The sequence below is a fragment of the Notolabrus celidotus genome, chromosome 17 (assembly GCF_009762535.1).
Source record: "Notolabrus celidotus isolate fNotCel1 chromosome 17, fNotCel1.pri, whole genome shotgun sequence".
NCBI lineage: Eukaryota > Metazoa > Chordata > Actinopteri > Labriformes > Labridae > Notolabrus > Notolabrus celidotus.
Genome location: NC_048288.1, coordinates 22,376,381 through 22,394,342, shown reverse-complemented (window position 1 = coordinate 22,394,342; position 17,962 = coordinate 22,376,381). Strand labels below are relative to the sequence as shown.

Sequence of the window (17,962 nt, the reverse complement as noted above, 5' to 3'; positions counted from 1 at the left end):
GCCCACTGAATAACAATAATCAATCAATCAATCAGACTTTATTTGTAAAGCACTTTTCATACAACAATGATGTAACACAAAGAAAAAATAATGATAATAATAAATAGAATAAAGTTAACATCCAACAACACACCCACAATCCATACACAAGGTAAAAAACGTGGTAAATAAAGGACGGAGCTGACGAACTGAGGAAACGCTTTCATGAGATCTTAATGAGAGGTAGAATAAGATGTTCAAACTTAAGATAGGAAACTAAACAAATCAAAATAAAAGAAATCAATGTGGTGTGACAATAACACCTTCTATCTTTGGGGTCCCTCCCCCAGAGATCCCTACCCCAAAGGTACAAGCAAAGGCTGTAGCTTTTGCGCCATTAATAGCCCGGAGACTCATTCTTCTGCAGTGGAAATCTGATAAACCTCCCTCATTCAACAGCTGGATTGGGGAAATGCTCTCCATGCTGCAACTACAAAAACTAAGATACAATCAAGCCAACTGTCCTGAAAAATATAATGCCATTTGGTCACCTTTCATTGAATATGTAAAAAACCTGAGTCCATTATGAAACTATTTTTGTTTTTGGTACTGTAATTCTTCATGTTTCATTGTCATGTCTATGAATGTAACGTTATTTTGTGTATTCATTTATTTTTTGTGTACAATGTTTATTATGTAAGTATTTGCTTGTTAGTCTACAGATTTTTTTACTAGCTATTATTGTTACTGCATTTACTTTTATTATTATTATTATTGTTTTATTTTTGTGTTGTTTATTTTATTTTTCATTTTTTTATTCTTGTCACTCTTGTCTCTAGGTTTAGGGTGGGTGGGTAATATGGGTGGATGTAGGGAATAAATGCTACAAATATAGCATTACATTTTTTTTTAAAGAAATCAATAAGTTGATAAAATATTAAACCAGTTAAAGAGAATAAGATGCTACACTACAAGTTAATATAGCATAGAAAAAAGGAATAAAACACTGAGAGGTAATCCATACAAATCACAGGAATAAGATGATAGGATCAGTTAAAGAAATAACAAATAAATAGAAATGAAGAATAAACTAAAATCAATAAATAGCATATATGTATCTTTAATAAATTAAAATAAAATAGACCCAGGTAAGAGCCATAATGATACAATTATCAATGGAGTAAATTATAGACATGATGATATTTTCATCCTAATTTCATTCGTGTGATTGCTCGACAAAGGTACTGTCCTTGACTGCGCATGTATGAAATGTTTTAAAAACAACAACCAAATGAAGTTGGTGACTCACCTGCATTTGAGAACAGGCTTGAGATCAGGTGGAGCAGCTGAATGGTCATAACCATCTTTGAAGTGCAGAGGAATGTCAAAGGGCACTCCTACTTTAATGGTATGACTCACTGTACCAATGTTAAATTTCTGGGCGGCTCCCTCTGATACAACAACAAAACAAAAGCACAAGTTTGTGATCAGGGCGCGGACCGTAAGTGTTTAATGTGATAATATTTGCTGATGTGGTTTTCCTGACCTTTAATACTGAAACTGAGTTGGAATCTTGGGAGCTCCTCTCCTCCAAAATTGGATGAGTTGTTTTGTATCTGGGTGGTCAGAAACAGAGTGTACTTCCCCAGCTTTGTTAGTTCTTCTACAAAAGAGAAGAATTGCTACAACATTTTCCAGCAGGACAAAAATCTGGGTATCCAAAATGTAACCATGAATAAAAAGGAGACAAAGAAAGATATGAGTACCAATGCATTTGAACCAGAAATCCCACTTTGTATGCTTAGCGATGTAAGAGATGACCACTTGATTTTCTCTAGGACCTGAGTGGGAAAGGCAGGAAAGGTTCAACACAAGAAATAACATTGAAAACTGCATAAACAGAAGCTGAACAACTAAGACGAGCGCTATAACTGTGGGATTTGCTGTTCACAAAATATTTCAGGGCTGTTGGTCCAAGGAAAGAAGCAACAGTGCTAACAGGTCAAAAAGATGTTTTTTAATATTTATATTATATATTTTAGGCATAATGATAAATCCAGATTATACTATAAGGATCAACTGATAACTAAATCTGTATACATATCAGCTATTTGAGTGACTTCTAGGATAAGACATATTTGTGGAGTCTGTGGGAGAGAGAACAGGTTAACTTGCTTCAAGTTGAAAAGAAAAAGTAAAAGTAAAGGTATGAAAAATGTTCATCGACTTCTTTGAACCTTTAGCTTGTTTGCTTTGTGCATCGTTGCATTTTTCCCAATGTCATAAAGTGGGCCAGAGCGCATTTGTTCCTGATAGTGTTGTAGTACTCGAGCACAAGACTCACACTCAAATTCTGATTTTCAGACTCTACTTGACTCGACTTAGACTCACTCAATGATGACTTGGACTTGCACTCTGACTCGAGCATTGACTGCATTAGGACTTGGAAGATAGAGAAGAGGACTCTGACTTATATAATGATGTATACGGTTATAATGTTTATGTTCATTCTCTTTATCCTCTTATAGGGCTCTTCTAAAATCACATTTTCTAGATGTGCTTTTACAGGAAACGCTGCTTTTATTCTGTTTTAGACAGTTTCAAAGGCAGAATTTTATATTTCATATATTTTCTCTTTTAATCTCTTATTTTTGTTTGGTTTTATTCTGAATTTATTAATAATTATTTATTTTATTCTATTGTTATTGGTTTTAGATTTTTAACTTGTTTTATCCGTTTTCATTTTTCGGGTCTACCTTTTTTACTTGCTTATCATTTTCTGTCGTTTTGGGACCACTGTTTTTTTTTTGACAATTTAATAACTTATCTATCTATTTATCAGATAGAAGTGTACATAGTGTGTATACATCTGTAATAGTTACCATATTTTATTTTATTTTATTCTATTTTACCTTTATCATTGCTATTATTATTGTTATTATATTTTTTAACTATGTTAGCACATTGTTGAATTCCCCTGTCCTTTGTTGTAAGCTGTTGTAACAAAAGAATTTTCCCCAATGGGGGACCAATAAAGTATATCTTATCTCTTATCTTATCTTATCATTTTAAATGTTTAAAACATTTTAATCATTTTATTCCTCACATTGCTCTTTTATTTAGTTTTCTTATTATTTTTGTTTAATATGCTCTTCTCTTCTTTTTTTATTTGTAAAACATTTAGCAACCCTGTTTTGAAAAGTGCTATATAAATAAAGATTATTATTATATAGTTTTTTACATAAGTTAGAGCAGAGTGTGTCCCCTCATTAAGAGAGTTGCTGCATGACACAAAGCACTGCAACGTCATCGATCATTTATATCTCCAGACACCCTGGCAGGATTTTTCTAGAATCTAACAGTAATCAAAGAAATGTATTTTCTCCACATCAAAAAAGGTTCCACATGGGAAAAAAAGATGCATTACAACTATCATTTGCACTTGCACAAATGCTCCCACATAGTTTGAGGTTGCACAGATTACATTTCTGGACGTAATGCGACCAAAATGTTCCCGTTTTCAAGCCCCTACAAACTATCTGATTGAATTTGTAAGAAGCTCCTCATGAGAGTGTTTCTTGAAACTCACCGTGGTAAACTAATTTAAGCTCAATGACCAGTGGTCTCCCCTGTTTATGTTCTGCTGATGGTGGCATCTTGGGCGAAGGATCTCCTTTCTTGTTGAGTATTTCAACTTTGAGTGGCCCTTGGGTGATAAAAGAGTGAAAAATAAAACATTGATGTTGCAGCTCTCTAAAAAGAACATCACAGCTGAGCAAATGATGCAGCTTTTTACCCAACGGGGTCCCAGCTGGGCGGACAGCATCCTCTGGCCAGGGTTCACTTTCAGGCCAGCTTACACGAAGTTTCGCTGGAAGCCTGGAACATACACATCAATTTACTACAGCTGATACTAGCTAACAAGGATTCAGTTAAAATGTACAGACAGGATACAGAGGTAAGGTACAGGAAAATATAGCTTCCTATGAGGACGCATGTATAACCTCTGGATCATGTCTCAGTAACTGGGATATTTCAAACTGGTTGTAGAGTCTGGGTTAAATGCAAGCAGCATGTAAAGTCTAACTCACTTGATGGAGTCACTGTCAATGGACATCTTGATGAATTCATCAGTGACTGTCTTGTCTATCTTGGAAATTGGGATGGTCTTCTTCTTGTTGTGAAGTGCTTTTGGTTCCTGAGAAGAAAAAAAACATCATTGTACCATCATCTCATGAAAAATAAAACAAACAAAATAAAATAAAAAAGGCACACAGGAGTTATGTTTTTGGGCATTTTGTGCCTTTTTGATAGGACAGCTAAAGAGAAATAGGAAACGTGGGGAGTAGAGAGCAGGGGAAGACATGCAGCAAATGGTAGCGGATGAGGACTATAGCCTCTGTATGTGGGGCGCTTAGACCACTAGGCCACCACTGCACAACAGACAGGAGTCTTATACAAATACCTACATTTTAACAATCAATAGATTCTGCAAATTTTGTTTTTCTTTTCTATAATTTACCAAATGTAAAAAAAAAACGAAGCAACAAAGTTTCTTGGTGAAAAACTAAATTGAAGCAATGGATTACATGTTTCCTGTGATTATAATTTTCCCCACCTAAATATAAATTTAATCTCTGTGATTACACTTGTTGTTCATTTCTGAGTATGTTAGTAACTGTTTTATTTGCCATGCTTATGAACTCTACTTGGTAATAAATTCAGTTATCTGAGATCAATTGATCATTATTTGGCAGTTTTGTTATCAATTAATAAATATCTTAAAATGCAGATAAACCTATAAAGAGAATCAAATACAAGAAAAAAGCTCAGACACATGCATCACTTTTTAAATATAAACTCTGATCTCTCCTTACCAGATCCAGTTCAACTTCACCCCCTGTAGTGAAGACACATCCATTTTTTTTTTCTGTTTCTCCGTACCGCATGAACCGAAGTATGCGGCCATACACGATGGGCTGTGTTTTCTGAGACTTTACCTGTAAGAACAAGCGTGAAGGCATAAACACAAAACAGAATAATTCTCATATAGACTTTTGTACAGAAATGTCACAGACACTCACAAGCTGGCCTGCGCTGTAGATTTTTCCATGCCATTCGATGGAGCCAAACGTCTCCCAAGGATGCTGCAGTTTCTTGGTGGGCACATCCGTCCTTGTTATGGTCTCCTTATAGTCCATAAACTTTATTTGCTTGTCGTGCTTCTTGTGACAGTCTCGAAGCCAATTTGTGAAGTCCTTCTCAATGATGCTTCTTTTACTCTGTGGACATTAAAGTTAAATAAGTTCAGCAATACTTGAAATCGAATGTTATAAACGTATTTTTATTTCAAGAATGAATAACCCTGTATTAAAATAAAGATTTATGCTCACTATGAAAGACACTGCTTTCCATTGCTGGCTTATTGAATTTAAATGGCTAATATTCCAGCAAACACTGGACTAGTTACATCAAGCTAGTCTGACAGAGCAGATTGTGCTTTATAAAGAAGTCTTGTTCATAGTCTTATTGTTATTGGTGTTTTAGTTCTAGACTGTTTGAGTAATTATAATAATAATAATATTTTTATTTATATAGCACCTTTAAAAACTTGACAAACAAAGCATGACAGGATTCATATGACAGAATTAACCTTTAACAGACAGAGAGGAGTGTAGAAATTCTAATAATGCAAAAAACTAAATACAACACAAAAGGTTAAAAAGAATAAAGATTAAAGGACAATAAAAAGGTTTTAAGAAGACAACATCACATCAGAGAAAATAGAAAATGATCGATTAAGAACATTAGAATTATAAATTATAAATAAAAAAAGGAAATAATAAATTGGTAAATTCAAATCAATTATAAATTATAAATAATAAAGAAATAATAAAAAGCAGTTAAAAAGGTGAAGTCGCATGAAAGCACATCTATACAAGTGAGTTTTAAGAAGAGCTCTAAAAGATGTCACTGACTCTGCAAGCCTTATCTCCTCAGGGAGGTATTACAACTGAGTAATAAAGCCATATTAGAGAAGAAAATATCAGAGATTACTAGAATGAATTTGCAATTTTGTAAGAATCAAAAAAAAAATACATATATATATAGATATATCTATATCTATAGATATAGATATAGATATAGATATAGATATACTGTATATATGGCCCCTCGTCGTTGTAGTTTGGGAAGCGGACGCAGCCTCTTGTTTAAAAAATTAAGTCGAGGCTAAAATGTCTCAAACCTGCATTCTCTCTAATGGCCAGAAGGGGGCGACTCCACTCGCAGGAGCATTAATTGCCTCAGTAAACATTTTCCTAATGAGTTAATGGTTTCAATCCTACGGAAAAAGGACAAGCCCTCTGGAAAAAATACTTTGGAAGGCCGGCTAGCAAAAAAAAAAAATGTTGAAGGTATAATTTTTTATTTTTTATTCCAAGAAAAGGTCAAACTGACTTTTATCCCAGAATTTAAATCTTTTTTTTCTTTTGCAAAAAAAAATACTAATAATAATACTAATAATCACACTAATAATAATAATAATAACAATAATACTAATAATACTAATACTACTACTACTACTAATAATAATAATAACAGTGCTTCTGAACTGTTCCCTTGACCTGTTAAAAGGACCTTGATTGGGAAAAGATGTAGCAGCAATCCTTTCAAGACACAAGGACCAACCGTGAGCGGGGGATACACATTTGAATGTATTTGAATGTTATGGAAAGTTAAGGAAGGGGAGCAACTACAAAGCTTTCCTTCAGTGGACACCATAGGTAACATATATCAACATCACTAACAGCAACAGAAGTATCAGTGTATAACTCTTACTCTTTATGTTCTTTCAAATAGAAACTAAGAAATGTAACAGACCAAATAAAGGTGTGGTAAGAGTTAGTTCTAATCCTCAAACAGCCCAAGAGCATAAAAAAAGGGTTTGTATATGACTACCTTTCCATTCACAACACGGTCGAAGATAACATTCTTTTTTTTCAGAATCAGCTCCAGGTCCACGAAGGACAGTTTGCTTGTGTTGACTTTGAAGTTGCTGCTCGTGAACAGCACCCCAGAGAACCGATTGTAACACTCGACTGGCAGCTCGGATCTTTTTTGCCTAGTGCACCAATCGAACCTGTGACAAACGGGTAAACACACGTGAGTCCATGTTCCATGTTTTAAAGTCATTAAAACCATGTAAAATAAAAAAGAAACAAAGTAGTTTAAGTGTTTACTCAAAGTCTCCGTTGTTCGGTATGAGCCGCCCATTCCAGTAGCAGTCAAATATTGCTCTTTTGCCTCTTGCCACGGCTCCAGACTCCTCATCATTAATGCCGTCTTCATCCGTATTAGAGGCTGCTCAACAGATGACAAGAATACAATCTTCAGTTTCAATCCAAAGCTGTCATATGTCAGATTCAGCATCTTAGAGTCTGAATACCTTGGACAATGTCGGGGTCTTGAGGGTAAGTTTCGCTGTCAAAGAGGAACGGATGATATCGAATGATCCCCTCCACGGGGTAACTGTCAGCGGAAATGACGGCCTCGAACTCAAACGTGTCTGCGGCACTGTTTAAGTACAGGGTCTGCATGTCATCATCAACTTCCTTGAGATGTATCTCGCGGGGACATCTGGGGGCCTTCTCTCGTAAAGTGACCTAAATAAAAAAGAGCGACATGATCACTTGATTCAGGGTAGACTGCTTTGAGCTGTGAGCACGATGCAGGGGAGGCAGTGAACCAAGCATACGAGAAGAGTCCTGGAAGAAAACATTGTGCCATCAGCATTTCTCTGTGAACACTGCAGCCTCATCAATTTCCAAAGTCCCTGCGTTTATTTATTTTTATGTATTATTTCAAAGGACAATGCATATTAATTAACACTTCTGTAAATATGCCAGAGTTAGCCAAAAGGCTATTTTACATCCGTAGTCCCTCGCCAGATGTTCAAAAGGCTCCCTAAAAAGATAAAGATTAAACAAAGATAAAATAGAGTAAAATAAGATCAAAATAAGAAAGTAAAAGAGAAACCAAAACACAAACAAACAAACAAACAAAAAGAGAAGAAAAGAAAAGTACAAATGGCACCATACGATTAAAAAAGACTAAAATCTACATAAGGACATGATATGACAGTCTTTGAGAAATTGTCCATGGACATAAAATACATGGAACAAGACAATCAGGAAGCAGCTATAAGGAAATGTTAAAGAAGACACATGCAGACACAACAGAACAACATTTAAGACTGCAGTACACATTTGCATCAGGAAGTGACTATCAATCATTGAACTAGCTGCATACAATTCAAATGAGGCAACGTATAGACTGAGCAACAGATGAGCACAACGAATAAACAACACAAGCAAGCGACAGTAAGTTAAAAAACACAGGACAAATGGTGGCAGCATCAGGGGGAGAAGGGTTTAGTGCTGACAGATTTGGTTGCTTATGAGCCGCTGCTTCAAATGAAAACTAAATGAGCGGTATGTGTTGAGCTCTCTGATAGAAGTTGGTTGGAGTTGATGGAGCTCTAAGTGGGGTTTCTGCTTTTGTTCCCACTCCCCTGCTGGTTAGATAAGCATGAGAACTCAACAACTAAAAGAGCCTGAATGGATGAAAGAAGGCAGAAATGAAGGGGTTAAAACTAGCAAGCAAGCATGAATGAGTGAGAAAATTTAGCGGACGACTCAACTTGTTCTGTTCCTTGATCCCTGCTAAACACACCAACACCACTGAGCTGGAAAGGAAGGATGAATAAAGAAAGAAATGGAAGATTGATCTGGACTTAGTGTCTCTGCAGTTGATTGTGAAATTTGTTTGGGATTTTTTTTCAGCCAACATTTGAATCAATTAATTAATATCATAAATGTGACAATGAGTTGCGTATTTATGATACTAATTCAATAAGTCTTTATGTCTGATTTAAACCCGACACCAAGCAGCCTTACCAGAATGTCAACTTTGCTGAGATCATCTGATTTTGAGTTTGAAGAGCTGCTGCTGCTGGGGATGTTTCCGTTGACTCCATGGATGTAATAATGATATATATGACTGAAATATAGATTTAAAAAGATCATTTTTAATCTGAGTTCATTCAAAGAACTCAACATGGGACTTGATAAGTCTTTAAACTACATATAGGACAAAGTTGGGGATTGAACTCACGCGAGCTGTCGGGCCACCACTTCAAATTTATTCTTCAGAAAGATTACATGCTCAGGTTTGACTTCCGTGATCACCACAGCTGTGAAGCTTTCCTTCATCAGTCTGGTTTCCTCTCGGATAAGGTCGCGGAGGAAGGGCTCAACTACATGCGAGGCATCACCAGGCTGCGTGAGGAGACACCACATAGGGAAGCATCACAAATCTCAACAGACTGTTTTGGAAGTCACAAAGAGCTTTTTAAGTTCATCACTCACCTTCCTGTTTTTCATGAATTCCCTGAAAACGTCTTCTTGATTCTTCTCTTTGTTCTCAAAGCTTTTTTTTGACAGGGTCAGCTCGTGAACATCTGGGGAGTCTTTTGACTTAGTGATCATCTTTAAAAAAGAAAAGAACAACACTTTTATGTTCTGCTTATCCATTTAAAAGGCACTCAGCTGTTTGAGGTACTGACAGACATTTTCAACCACTCACTCTCACAGGCAGAGGTACCTACCTGCCTAAAGACTACCACCATTATCCCCATACCCAAGAGCTCCACAGTGTCAGGCCTGAACGACTATCGACCAGTAGCCCTTACCCCAATACATGAAGTGCTTCGAGAGACTGATTATGGCCCACATAAAGAGCGCTATCGACGTCACTGTGGACCCGCATCAGTATGCATACAGGAAAAATAGCTCCACTGATGACGCCATCTCGTCTGTGGTGCACACGGCCCTCACCCACCTGGAGAGCAAAGACTCCTATGTTCAACTGCTCTTCCTAGACTTCACATCCGCCTTCAACACAATAATACCACAGACTCTGGTACAAAAACTCTCAACTCTCGGACTGAGCCCCTACATCGGAAACTGGGTCCTAGACTTTCTCTCGAACAGGAAGCAGGCTGTTAAAATCCACGACATCTCGTCCTCCTCTGTCACCCTCAGCACTGGCTCCCCCCAGGGCTGCGTGCTGAGCCCCCTCCTGTTCACCCTACATATGACTGCTCAGCAAAACACCCGAGCTGTCATATTGTTAAGTTTGCGGACGACACAGCTGGGGTGGGACACATCACCAACAACGACGAGTCTCAGTACAGACAGGAAGTGGAACATCTGGAGGGTTGGTGCAGGGAGAACAACCTCTTCATCAACTCCAAAAAGACAAAGGAGATGATCGTGGACCTCAGGAAAGGCAGACATCAACCCCCTACCCTGCACATCGGAGGAGCAGCTGTGGAAGTGGTCCCCAGCTTCACCTGGGAATACATATGGCTGAGGACCTCACCTGGAGAATGAACACTTCCTGTCTGGTAAAGAAGGCCCACTATAGCCTCTACTTTCTTAGGAAGCTGAGGCGCGCAGGACTTGGGAGCTCAGCTCAGCTCTGATGCTCCTGCATCACCGTATGGCATGGCAGCTGCTCTGCTGCAGAGAAGAAGACTCTGCAGAGGGTGGTAAAGGCCGCACAGAGGATTGTAGGGAACAGCTTACCACCAACCACTGACATTTACACCAGCAGATGCAGAAAAAGGGCCTCTGGCATCATGAAGGACACCTCCCACCCTGCACACAAACTGTTTGCTCCTCTCCCCTTAGGCAGGAGGCTGTGGAGCATCAAAAGCAGAACCACTAGGATGAGGAACAGCTTCTTTCCTGAGGCCGTAAGACTGCTGAACTCTGGTGGTGCTCTGTAGTCTCGGCCGCTCCCAGCCATACAGACTCTGACATGAACAGTACAATAAAACGGACTACCTCAAAACTTGCACATTGTACATTTGCACATTCAATTGCACTATGCACAATATTTATATTTGTATTTATATTATTACATTTATTACTAATGTCTTCCTTAAATTGTATGTTCTTTCTGGCTTTATACAGGACCTGAGAAACGAAATATCGTTCCATATCATGCGACAGCTTGTATTAGTATGACAATAAAAAAAAAACCTTGAATTTAAACTTCTGCGTCGCATCGACAGCGTAGCCTACGCCGGGGTTCTGCGTAGCGCCAGTACCTACACAGAGGCCTACGCACGTAGCTAACGTGCAGCTCCTCCAAAATGTAACTATGCGTAGAGTCAACGCGACCGCAAGCCCCGTGATTGGTCCGCTTGGCGGCATTGTGTTTCCCGCATTTACAGCACTTCCGGGATCCCCTCTCATCGGCCGTGTATCTAATCTCCTCCTCTTTATTCTTCATGTAATTAGAATGTAAAATGTATTTAGAACACTGGAGAACCCAAACAAAGACCCAAAGTAGAATGAATTGTTATTTGACCCTAAACCGTGATTATAAATTATCTGAATATCTGTACAGTGTCAGAGATACAAAACAAAGACGTATCCTGAGGCTGAGTGACCACCAGCTAGCGGTAGACACAGGGAGACATGGCTGCCCAGAGAGGAGCGTCTATGTGCTCACTGCTCTACAGGGGACATAGAGACAGAGATGCACTTCCCCCTCCACTGCAGCAAGTTCTCTTTACTAAGAGATTCCCACTACAGGGAAATGACTACAATAGTAAAAAACTTCCCAACATTAACCCCAGAAGAGAAACTGTCAGTTCCCCTGGGGGAAGGGTCAGCAGCTCCTCTGGTTGCTAAATATGTGTCTGCCTGTCACAGCCTGAGGGACGCACCATCCCAAGGTGTTTGATTTTGGGTGAAGGTTTTATGAGCATACCGTATCAAGTGAGGACATTGAGATATGCTGTATGGGTGACACCATCGTTCATTAATGCGTATAGAATATGTAATATGTGTAATATGGTGTGTGATTAATGTATATGTGGTGAGTGTAGTGTGTTGTGGATATATATGTAATGTATGTGTATGAATTTATGTGCTTTGGCAGTAACATGTCTTTGTTCATGCCAATAAAGCAAAATTGAATTGAATATCATGGGTTATCCCTTATGTTGCTCTTCATTGTTTCTTGTCTTTGCTGTATTGCTGTGTTCATATTTATTCTGAACAAGACATACCCTGATTGATTCTCCGATGAAGAAAGAGGCATTTTTTCCTCCAACTCCAAAGTATGACACATCACTGTTGAGACTTCGACGGACATGGGGAGGACGAACGTAGCCCTCTTGCTCACTGTAAAGAAGACACATAACTCAATTCTGAGCTTTGACACTAAAAGAAGAATGACACTATCATATAAAGGAAACTCTAACTTCCCAGCCCTCTGGAGCTCTTTAGCAGAACATACAGACCTTGCTTCTTTCCTGTCAAACTTGTTGAGTCTGTACGTCGCCCAGTTCCTGAGCTTCAGAGAGGACATCCCACACCCGTTATCTAAAATGATGATCGCATTTTCTCCAAGCAATTCATCAAACAACTGGAAAATAAAGACAGAGAGTATGTGACTTGGACAGATTTAGGTTAGAAAAGGGCAAACTGCTTGAAATAACATGAATGTTACGATCAAGTTAAACATCCGTTTGTGTAAATTGCAAGTGCAGAACCAACCATTCGTATCTCTATGGTTCTAACATCTCCGTTGTCTTTCGTGGCTGTAAGTGAGTTGTCAATCAGCTCGGCAAACGCACACGCTGGGAAGAATGAAAAGAAAAGCAGCAAATTATGGATGGTGTCACACGGCTCCCTGTCCATCTCACGTACTACTTTGATCAAGAAAGCACTTACTCAAGGGGACCTTTCCCTCACAATAGTAGTACTCGTCCCTGCCACTTTCAGTCAACGTATTATAGTGAGGCGTAAAGCTGATCAGTTCCTCTGTCGCTGCCTGGAGAGGTTGGTCCTCACTCTGCAACAAATTGAGGGTGCTGAGATCCTGAAGCTTCTCTACACACACACACACACACACACACACACACACACACACACACACACACATAAAAAAGGACAACTCGTTAAACTATTGGTCTGTGTAAACTGATGCTGACATAACATTACTGCATGTTACAACTGACATTTAAAATACTAAAATTTGTTTTACAGTTATGACATTTATTGGACAAATTAACCACAACTGTATGTTTAATTTTGGTCACTTTCTCATGGACATATCAACTCACCAAATTTGTCAAAATCCAGAAGGGTTCGGTCTGTCGTCGTCAAAACATATCTTTCAACTGAAAAGATTGAAAATTTCTGAAAGGAAGTACAGAGGTGGTGATTTTAACATATGTTCATCATTATTGGAGCAGATTTAATTGATGGTTTAAGTCAAGTGTTCCCAAACTTTTCAGCTCACGACCCCCAAAATATAGGTGCCAAAGACTCGTGACCCCCACTGTCCTGCAAAGTGACTTAATGTTGCTTCATATATCATTTATATTTATATTTAGCATTTAGATTTATATTTAACATTTAGTTTTGTATTTAACATTTATATTTATATTTAACATTTATATTTATATTTAACATTTAGATTTAGATTTAATATTTAGATTTACATTAAACATTTATATTTAGATTTAACATTTAGATTTATATTAAGCATTTAGATTTATATTTAACATTTAGATTTATATTTAACATTTAGAGTTAGATTTACAATTAGATTAAGATTTAACATTTATATTTGTATTTAACATTTAGATTTATATTAAGCATTTAGATTTAGATTTAGCATTTAGATTTAGATTTAACATTTATATTTGTATTTAACATTTAGATTTATATTTAATATTTAGATTTACATTAAACATTTATATTTATATTTAACATTTAGATTTATATTAAGAATTTAGATTTAGATTTAACATTTAGATTTAGATTTAACATTTGTATTTATATTTAACATTTAGGTTTATATTTAACATTTATATTTAACATTTAACATTTATATTTATATTTAGCATTTGGATTTAGATTTAACATTTAGATTTAGATTTATCATTTAGATTTAGATTTAACATTTAGATTTAGATTTAACATTTAGATTTAGATTTATCATTTAGATTTATATTTAACATTTAGATTTATATTTAACATTTAGATTTAGATTTAATATTTAGATTTACATTAAACATTTAGATTTAGATTTAACACTTGGATTTATATTAAGGATTTATATTTAACATTTAGATTTAGATTTAACATTTGTATTTATATTTAACATTTAGGTTTATATTTAACATTTAGATTTAACATTTAACATTTATATTTCTATTTAGCATTTGGATTTATATTTAACATTTCGATTTCGATTTAATATTTAGATTTAACATTTAGATTTAGATTTAGAATTTGGATTTAACAATTAATTTAACTTAATATATTTTTCACAACAAAATTAAATGTGAAGAAGATTACAAATATTCCTCTAGATTTGATTTTAAAAAGTTTTAAAAATTCACTCTACATTTTTGTGACGTTTTGGAGCTAAATGTGGAGAAATGTTGCTGTTATATACCAAATATAACAAATATAAAAATATACCATATACCAAAGATGTTTTTTTCAAAGTCACATTTGAGGGCACTAGTAAAGAAATCTACAGTCAGCCTTCTAACTCATCCCAAATTATAGATTGTAACAGAAACCCCAACTCTGACAAGGCAAACAGCCAATCATAGTTGCCCCCAAGGGGTCCCACCACCCCTCTTTGGGAACCACTGGAGTTTTGAACTGGCTGAGAAACAGACTGAAAATGATACGGATTCCTCTTTATGACCTTCAATAGCAAACAAGACCATCAGCCACAACACTGACACCTTCTCTGTTGTCATTTTTAATGCCTGAAACCGTCCTGAGGGGGTAGGTGTCAGACCAGATGATGGACATCTTGCTTTAGAAACAGCCTTTATTTGACTGTTTTTTTATGGAAAATAATCACATTGCCTGATGAAGTTGACTGTTGAACACAACAGGATGAGGTTTTTGTTGAAAACACTACTTTTGCATGTAAAGGACAAGAGATAAGAACCTATAAAAAAACAAAAGTTCCTCACAGCAGCTTTAAGTAACTGATCAATCAAGAGAACATTTATTTTACAACAATACAGTTTTGATAAGCCATTAATTATATATATAATATAATAATCTATAAGGCTGTTCATATTTGTCTGTTAAACTGCTGTCAGTGTTATTGTTTTTTTAGGCTACACTTGTCTCTTTACCCCTCAGTGACTGTTATGTGAACAACAATAAATATCAGAAGTTAAAATTCAGAGTATGTGAAAATTAGAAATAAGGTGCCAAATAATGTGGGGAGTGTTTTTTTGTGTTTCTCTACCACCCATAAAGTGACCCTGCCCGCACCCCTCCAAGAGTAAAAGGAGCCATCATTGCCTTGTGCAGTTCTCGAAGAAAGTCGTTGTAGTCCAGACCAGCTGTCTCCATCCACTCCTCTTGATGCTCCTGCTTTTCATAGCGACGGTCGTAAACACAGATCCGTCTCCGGACTCTTTCGTCCCTCGGGATGGACCCAGAGAGCCGCTTGTCCTGGCTCCTCGGATGTGACATCCTCTCTGAGTTTAGGTTGAACTTTCCCCGCTCAGTAACATCTCAATATTCAACCCCTCAGATAAACTGCTCCTGCATGAAAGACTTCCACACTCGAATCTTCACGAAGTCTGAGTTGCGGGTGTTTCCTCTAAAGCGTTTTCTCTGTATGGGATTTGTAGAGTATTTGACTTTACTCCAGGTTTACTCATCGGTTCGATTCACACATTTGCCTCTACGGAAGCTCATTCAGGACAAATAAGATCACGTCTAGACAGTCTATGGTATAGAGATGGGACGTTCGCGAACGAGTCGGTCTCTTGAACGGCTCTTTTAAGTGACCGATGAGAACCGATTCGCAGCTGCGAGCCTTTCATTTGGGAGACGTTTTTATAAGGCAAGGCAGCTTTATTTGTATAGCGCATTTCATACACAAGGGCAACTCAATGTGCTTTACATTAACACATTAAAAGCATTGGAGACATTCAGACAAGCATAAAAGAACATAATTAAAATGAAATAACAAAACAGAAAAGAAAAGGAAAATTAGAAATATATTACAAATTACATTAAAATTTGCATTTAAAGTGAGTTAAAATGAGCTAAGATAGGAAGGCAGTGGCAAATAAAAAAGTCTTAGTCTTTGATTTAAAAGAGGTGAGAGTTGGAGCAGACCTACAGCTTTCAGGGAGTGTGTTCCAGATATGTGGTGCATAACGACTAAACGCTGCTTCACCATGTTTCGTTCTGACTCTAGGGACTGAAACCAGACTAGTACCTGATGACCTCAGAGGTCGAGGTGGTTCATAGAGTAGCAGCAGATCAGCAATGTATTTTGGGCCTAAACCATTCAGTGCTTTATAAACCATCAGCAGGATTTTGAAGTCTATTCTCTGACAGACAGGAAGCCAGTGTAGAGATCTAAGAACTGGAGTGATGTGGTCTACTTTTTTGGTCCTTGTTAGGACTGGAGCAGCAGCATTCTGCATGAGCTGCAGCCGTCTGATGGACTTTTTAGGGAGTCCTGTAAAGACACCGTTACAGTAGTCTAGTCTGCTAAAGATAAATGCATGGATGAGTTTTTCTGCATCCTGTTCAGACATAAGTCCTTTAATCCTTGATATATTCTTAAGGTAATTGTAGGCAGACTTTGTAATTATCTTAATGTGGCTGCTGAAATTAAGGTCTGAGTCTAAGACTGCACCAAGGTTTCTGGCTTGGTTTGAACATTTCATCTGTGCAGATTGGAGCTGAAGGGTAACCTTTAACCTTTCTTCCTCGGCTCCAAAAACAATCATTTTAGTTTTTTCTTTGTTTAACTGAAGAAAGTTCTGGCTCGTCCAGTCATTGATTTGTTCAATGCATTTACTCAGTGTTTGTATGGGACGATAATCCCCTGGTGATATGGTGATTTAAATGTGTGTGTCATCTGCATAGCTGTGGTATTTTATTTTGTTGTTTCTTATTATCTGACCTAAGGGGAGCATGTAGATGTTGAATAGCAGAGGCCCCAGAACGGATCGCTGAGGTACTCCACACAGCATTTTCATCCGCTCAGATGTGTATTTACCTATAGACACAAAATAGTCCCGGTCATTTAAATAGGACTTGATTTAGTACTATAAATCAGAATCAGAATCAGAATCAGCTTTATTGACCAGGTATGCTTGAACACACAAGGAATTTGACTTTGGTAAACTGTGCTCTCTTTGTATAAGGCATAAGAATAAGACATACAAATAAAAATAAAAATATAATAACAATAACATCAGCTATAAATACAAAAGAACAACAAATAGGCATGACTAATATGTACAGACTAAAAAAATATGATAAGAGTGCAGTGGTGAGTTGCAGAGGTAGTTTTTACATTAAAAAAATAGTAGTTAAATAATAAAATAAATACGTGTCTGTATTGTAGGTACCTGCCTTCACCTATGGCCTTCATGTGTCACCTGCGTGCCCCATCAGTCTTTTGTTCACACTTACCCGGGGAGTCCACAGGATGCGTGTGCGCCACGTTACGGCTGCGCAGCGTGTTTGCTCCGTCCGAGGGCTCACGCCTTGGTCCACAGGACGCAAGTTGGGAGTGTAGCGCAGCTTAGAGCATGCAGGATCAGCTGGAGAGAACCACACACAAACAACAGGACACAGAGCCTTTCTGGGGTTGAATTTCTGCTCATTTGGATAGTATTCCATTACTTTTGTGCTTACGTTGCATGCAATCCTCGTGCCTGACTTCCTGTCCAGGTCGTTCTTTTCTATGCATATTGACACGTGCTGGGCGCGGGCTCCGTCGAAAATAGATTTGAAGCGTATCTCGCGCGGAGTGGCGCGGTGGCACGCTCCCGAGAAACGCCACGCCACGCGTCCTCTGGACCCTAGAGCGTTGACTAGAATGGGAA

General features: G+C 37.5%; 1 protein-coding gene across 3 annotated transcripts in view; it reads right to left on the bottom strand.

The window, feature by feature from the left end:
• smchd1 (structural maintenance of chromosomes flexible hinge domain containing 1) overlaps positions 1 to 15,829 on the bottom strand; it is a 34,129-nt gene extending 18,300 nt beyond the window's left edge. The window contains exons 1-22 of one of the 3 annotated variants that reach the window (XM_034706772.1): positions 15,405 to 15,829; positions 13,184 to 13,259; positions 12,792 to 12,950; positions 12,615 to 12,697; positions 12,359 to 12,483; positions 12,125 to 12,239; positions 9,408 to 9,527; positions 9,154 to 9,317; positions 8,937 to 9,039; positions 8,681 to 8,725; positions 7,427 to 7,643; positions 7,221 to 7,341; positions 6,940 to 7,120; positions 5,064 to 5,261; positions 4,857 to 4,979; positions 4,071 to 4,177; positions 3,776 to 3,858; positions 3,569 to 3,685; positions 1,746 to 1,820; positions 1,526 to 1,642; positions 1,289 to 1,430; positions 1 to 5 (exon numbers count right to left, since the gene is read on the bottom strand). The exon at positions 1 to 5 is cut by the window's left edge and continues 98 nt beyond it. In XM_034706772.1, the coding sequence (XP_034562663.1) occupies positions 1 to 5; positions 1,289 to 1,430; positions 1,526 to 1,642; positions 1,746 to 1,820; positions 3,569 to 3,685; positions 3,776 to 3,858; positions 4,071 to 4,177; positions 4,857 to 4,979; positions 5,064 to 5,261; positions 6,940 to 7,120; positions 7,221 to 7,341; positions 7,427 to 7,643; positions 8,681 to 8,725; positions 8,937 to 9,039; positions 9,154 to 9,317; positions 9,408 to 9,527; positions 12,125 to 12,239; positions 12,359 to 12,483; positions 12,615 to 12,697; positions 12,792 to 12,950; positions 13,184 to 13,259; positions 15,405 to 15,578 (2,650 nt within the window). In that variant the 5' untranslated portion in view covers positions 15,579 to 15,829. The remainder of the gene's footprint in view (positions 6 to 1,288; positions 1,431 to 1,525; positions 1,643 to 1,745; positions 1,821 to 3,568; positions 3,686 to 3,775; positions 3,859 to 4,070; positions 4,178 to 4,856; positions 4,980 to 5,063; positions 5,262 to 6,939; positions 7,121 to 7,220; positions 7,342 to 7,426; positions 7,644 to 8,680; positions 8,726 to 8,936; positions 9,040 to 9,153; positions 9,318 to 9,407; positions 9,528 to 12,124; positions 12,240 to 12,358; positions 12,484 to 12,614; positions 12,698 to 12,791; positions 12,951 to 13,183; positions 13,260 to 15,404) is intronic. The other 2 variants (XM_034706773.1, XM_034706774.1) reach the window with 2 other exon arrangements.
• Between the last annotated feature and the right edge of the window lie 2,133 nt (positions 15,830 to 17,962).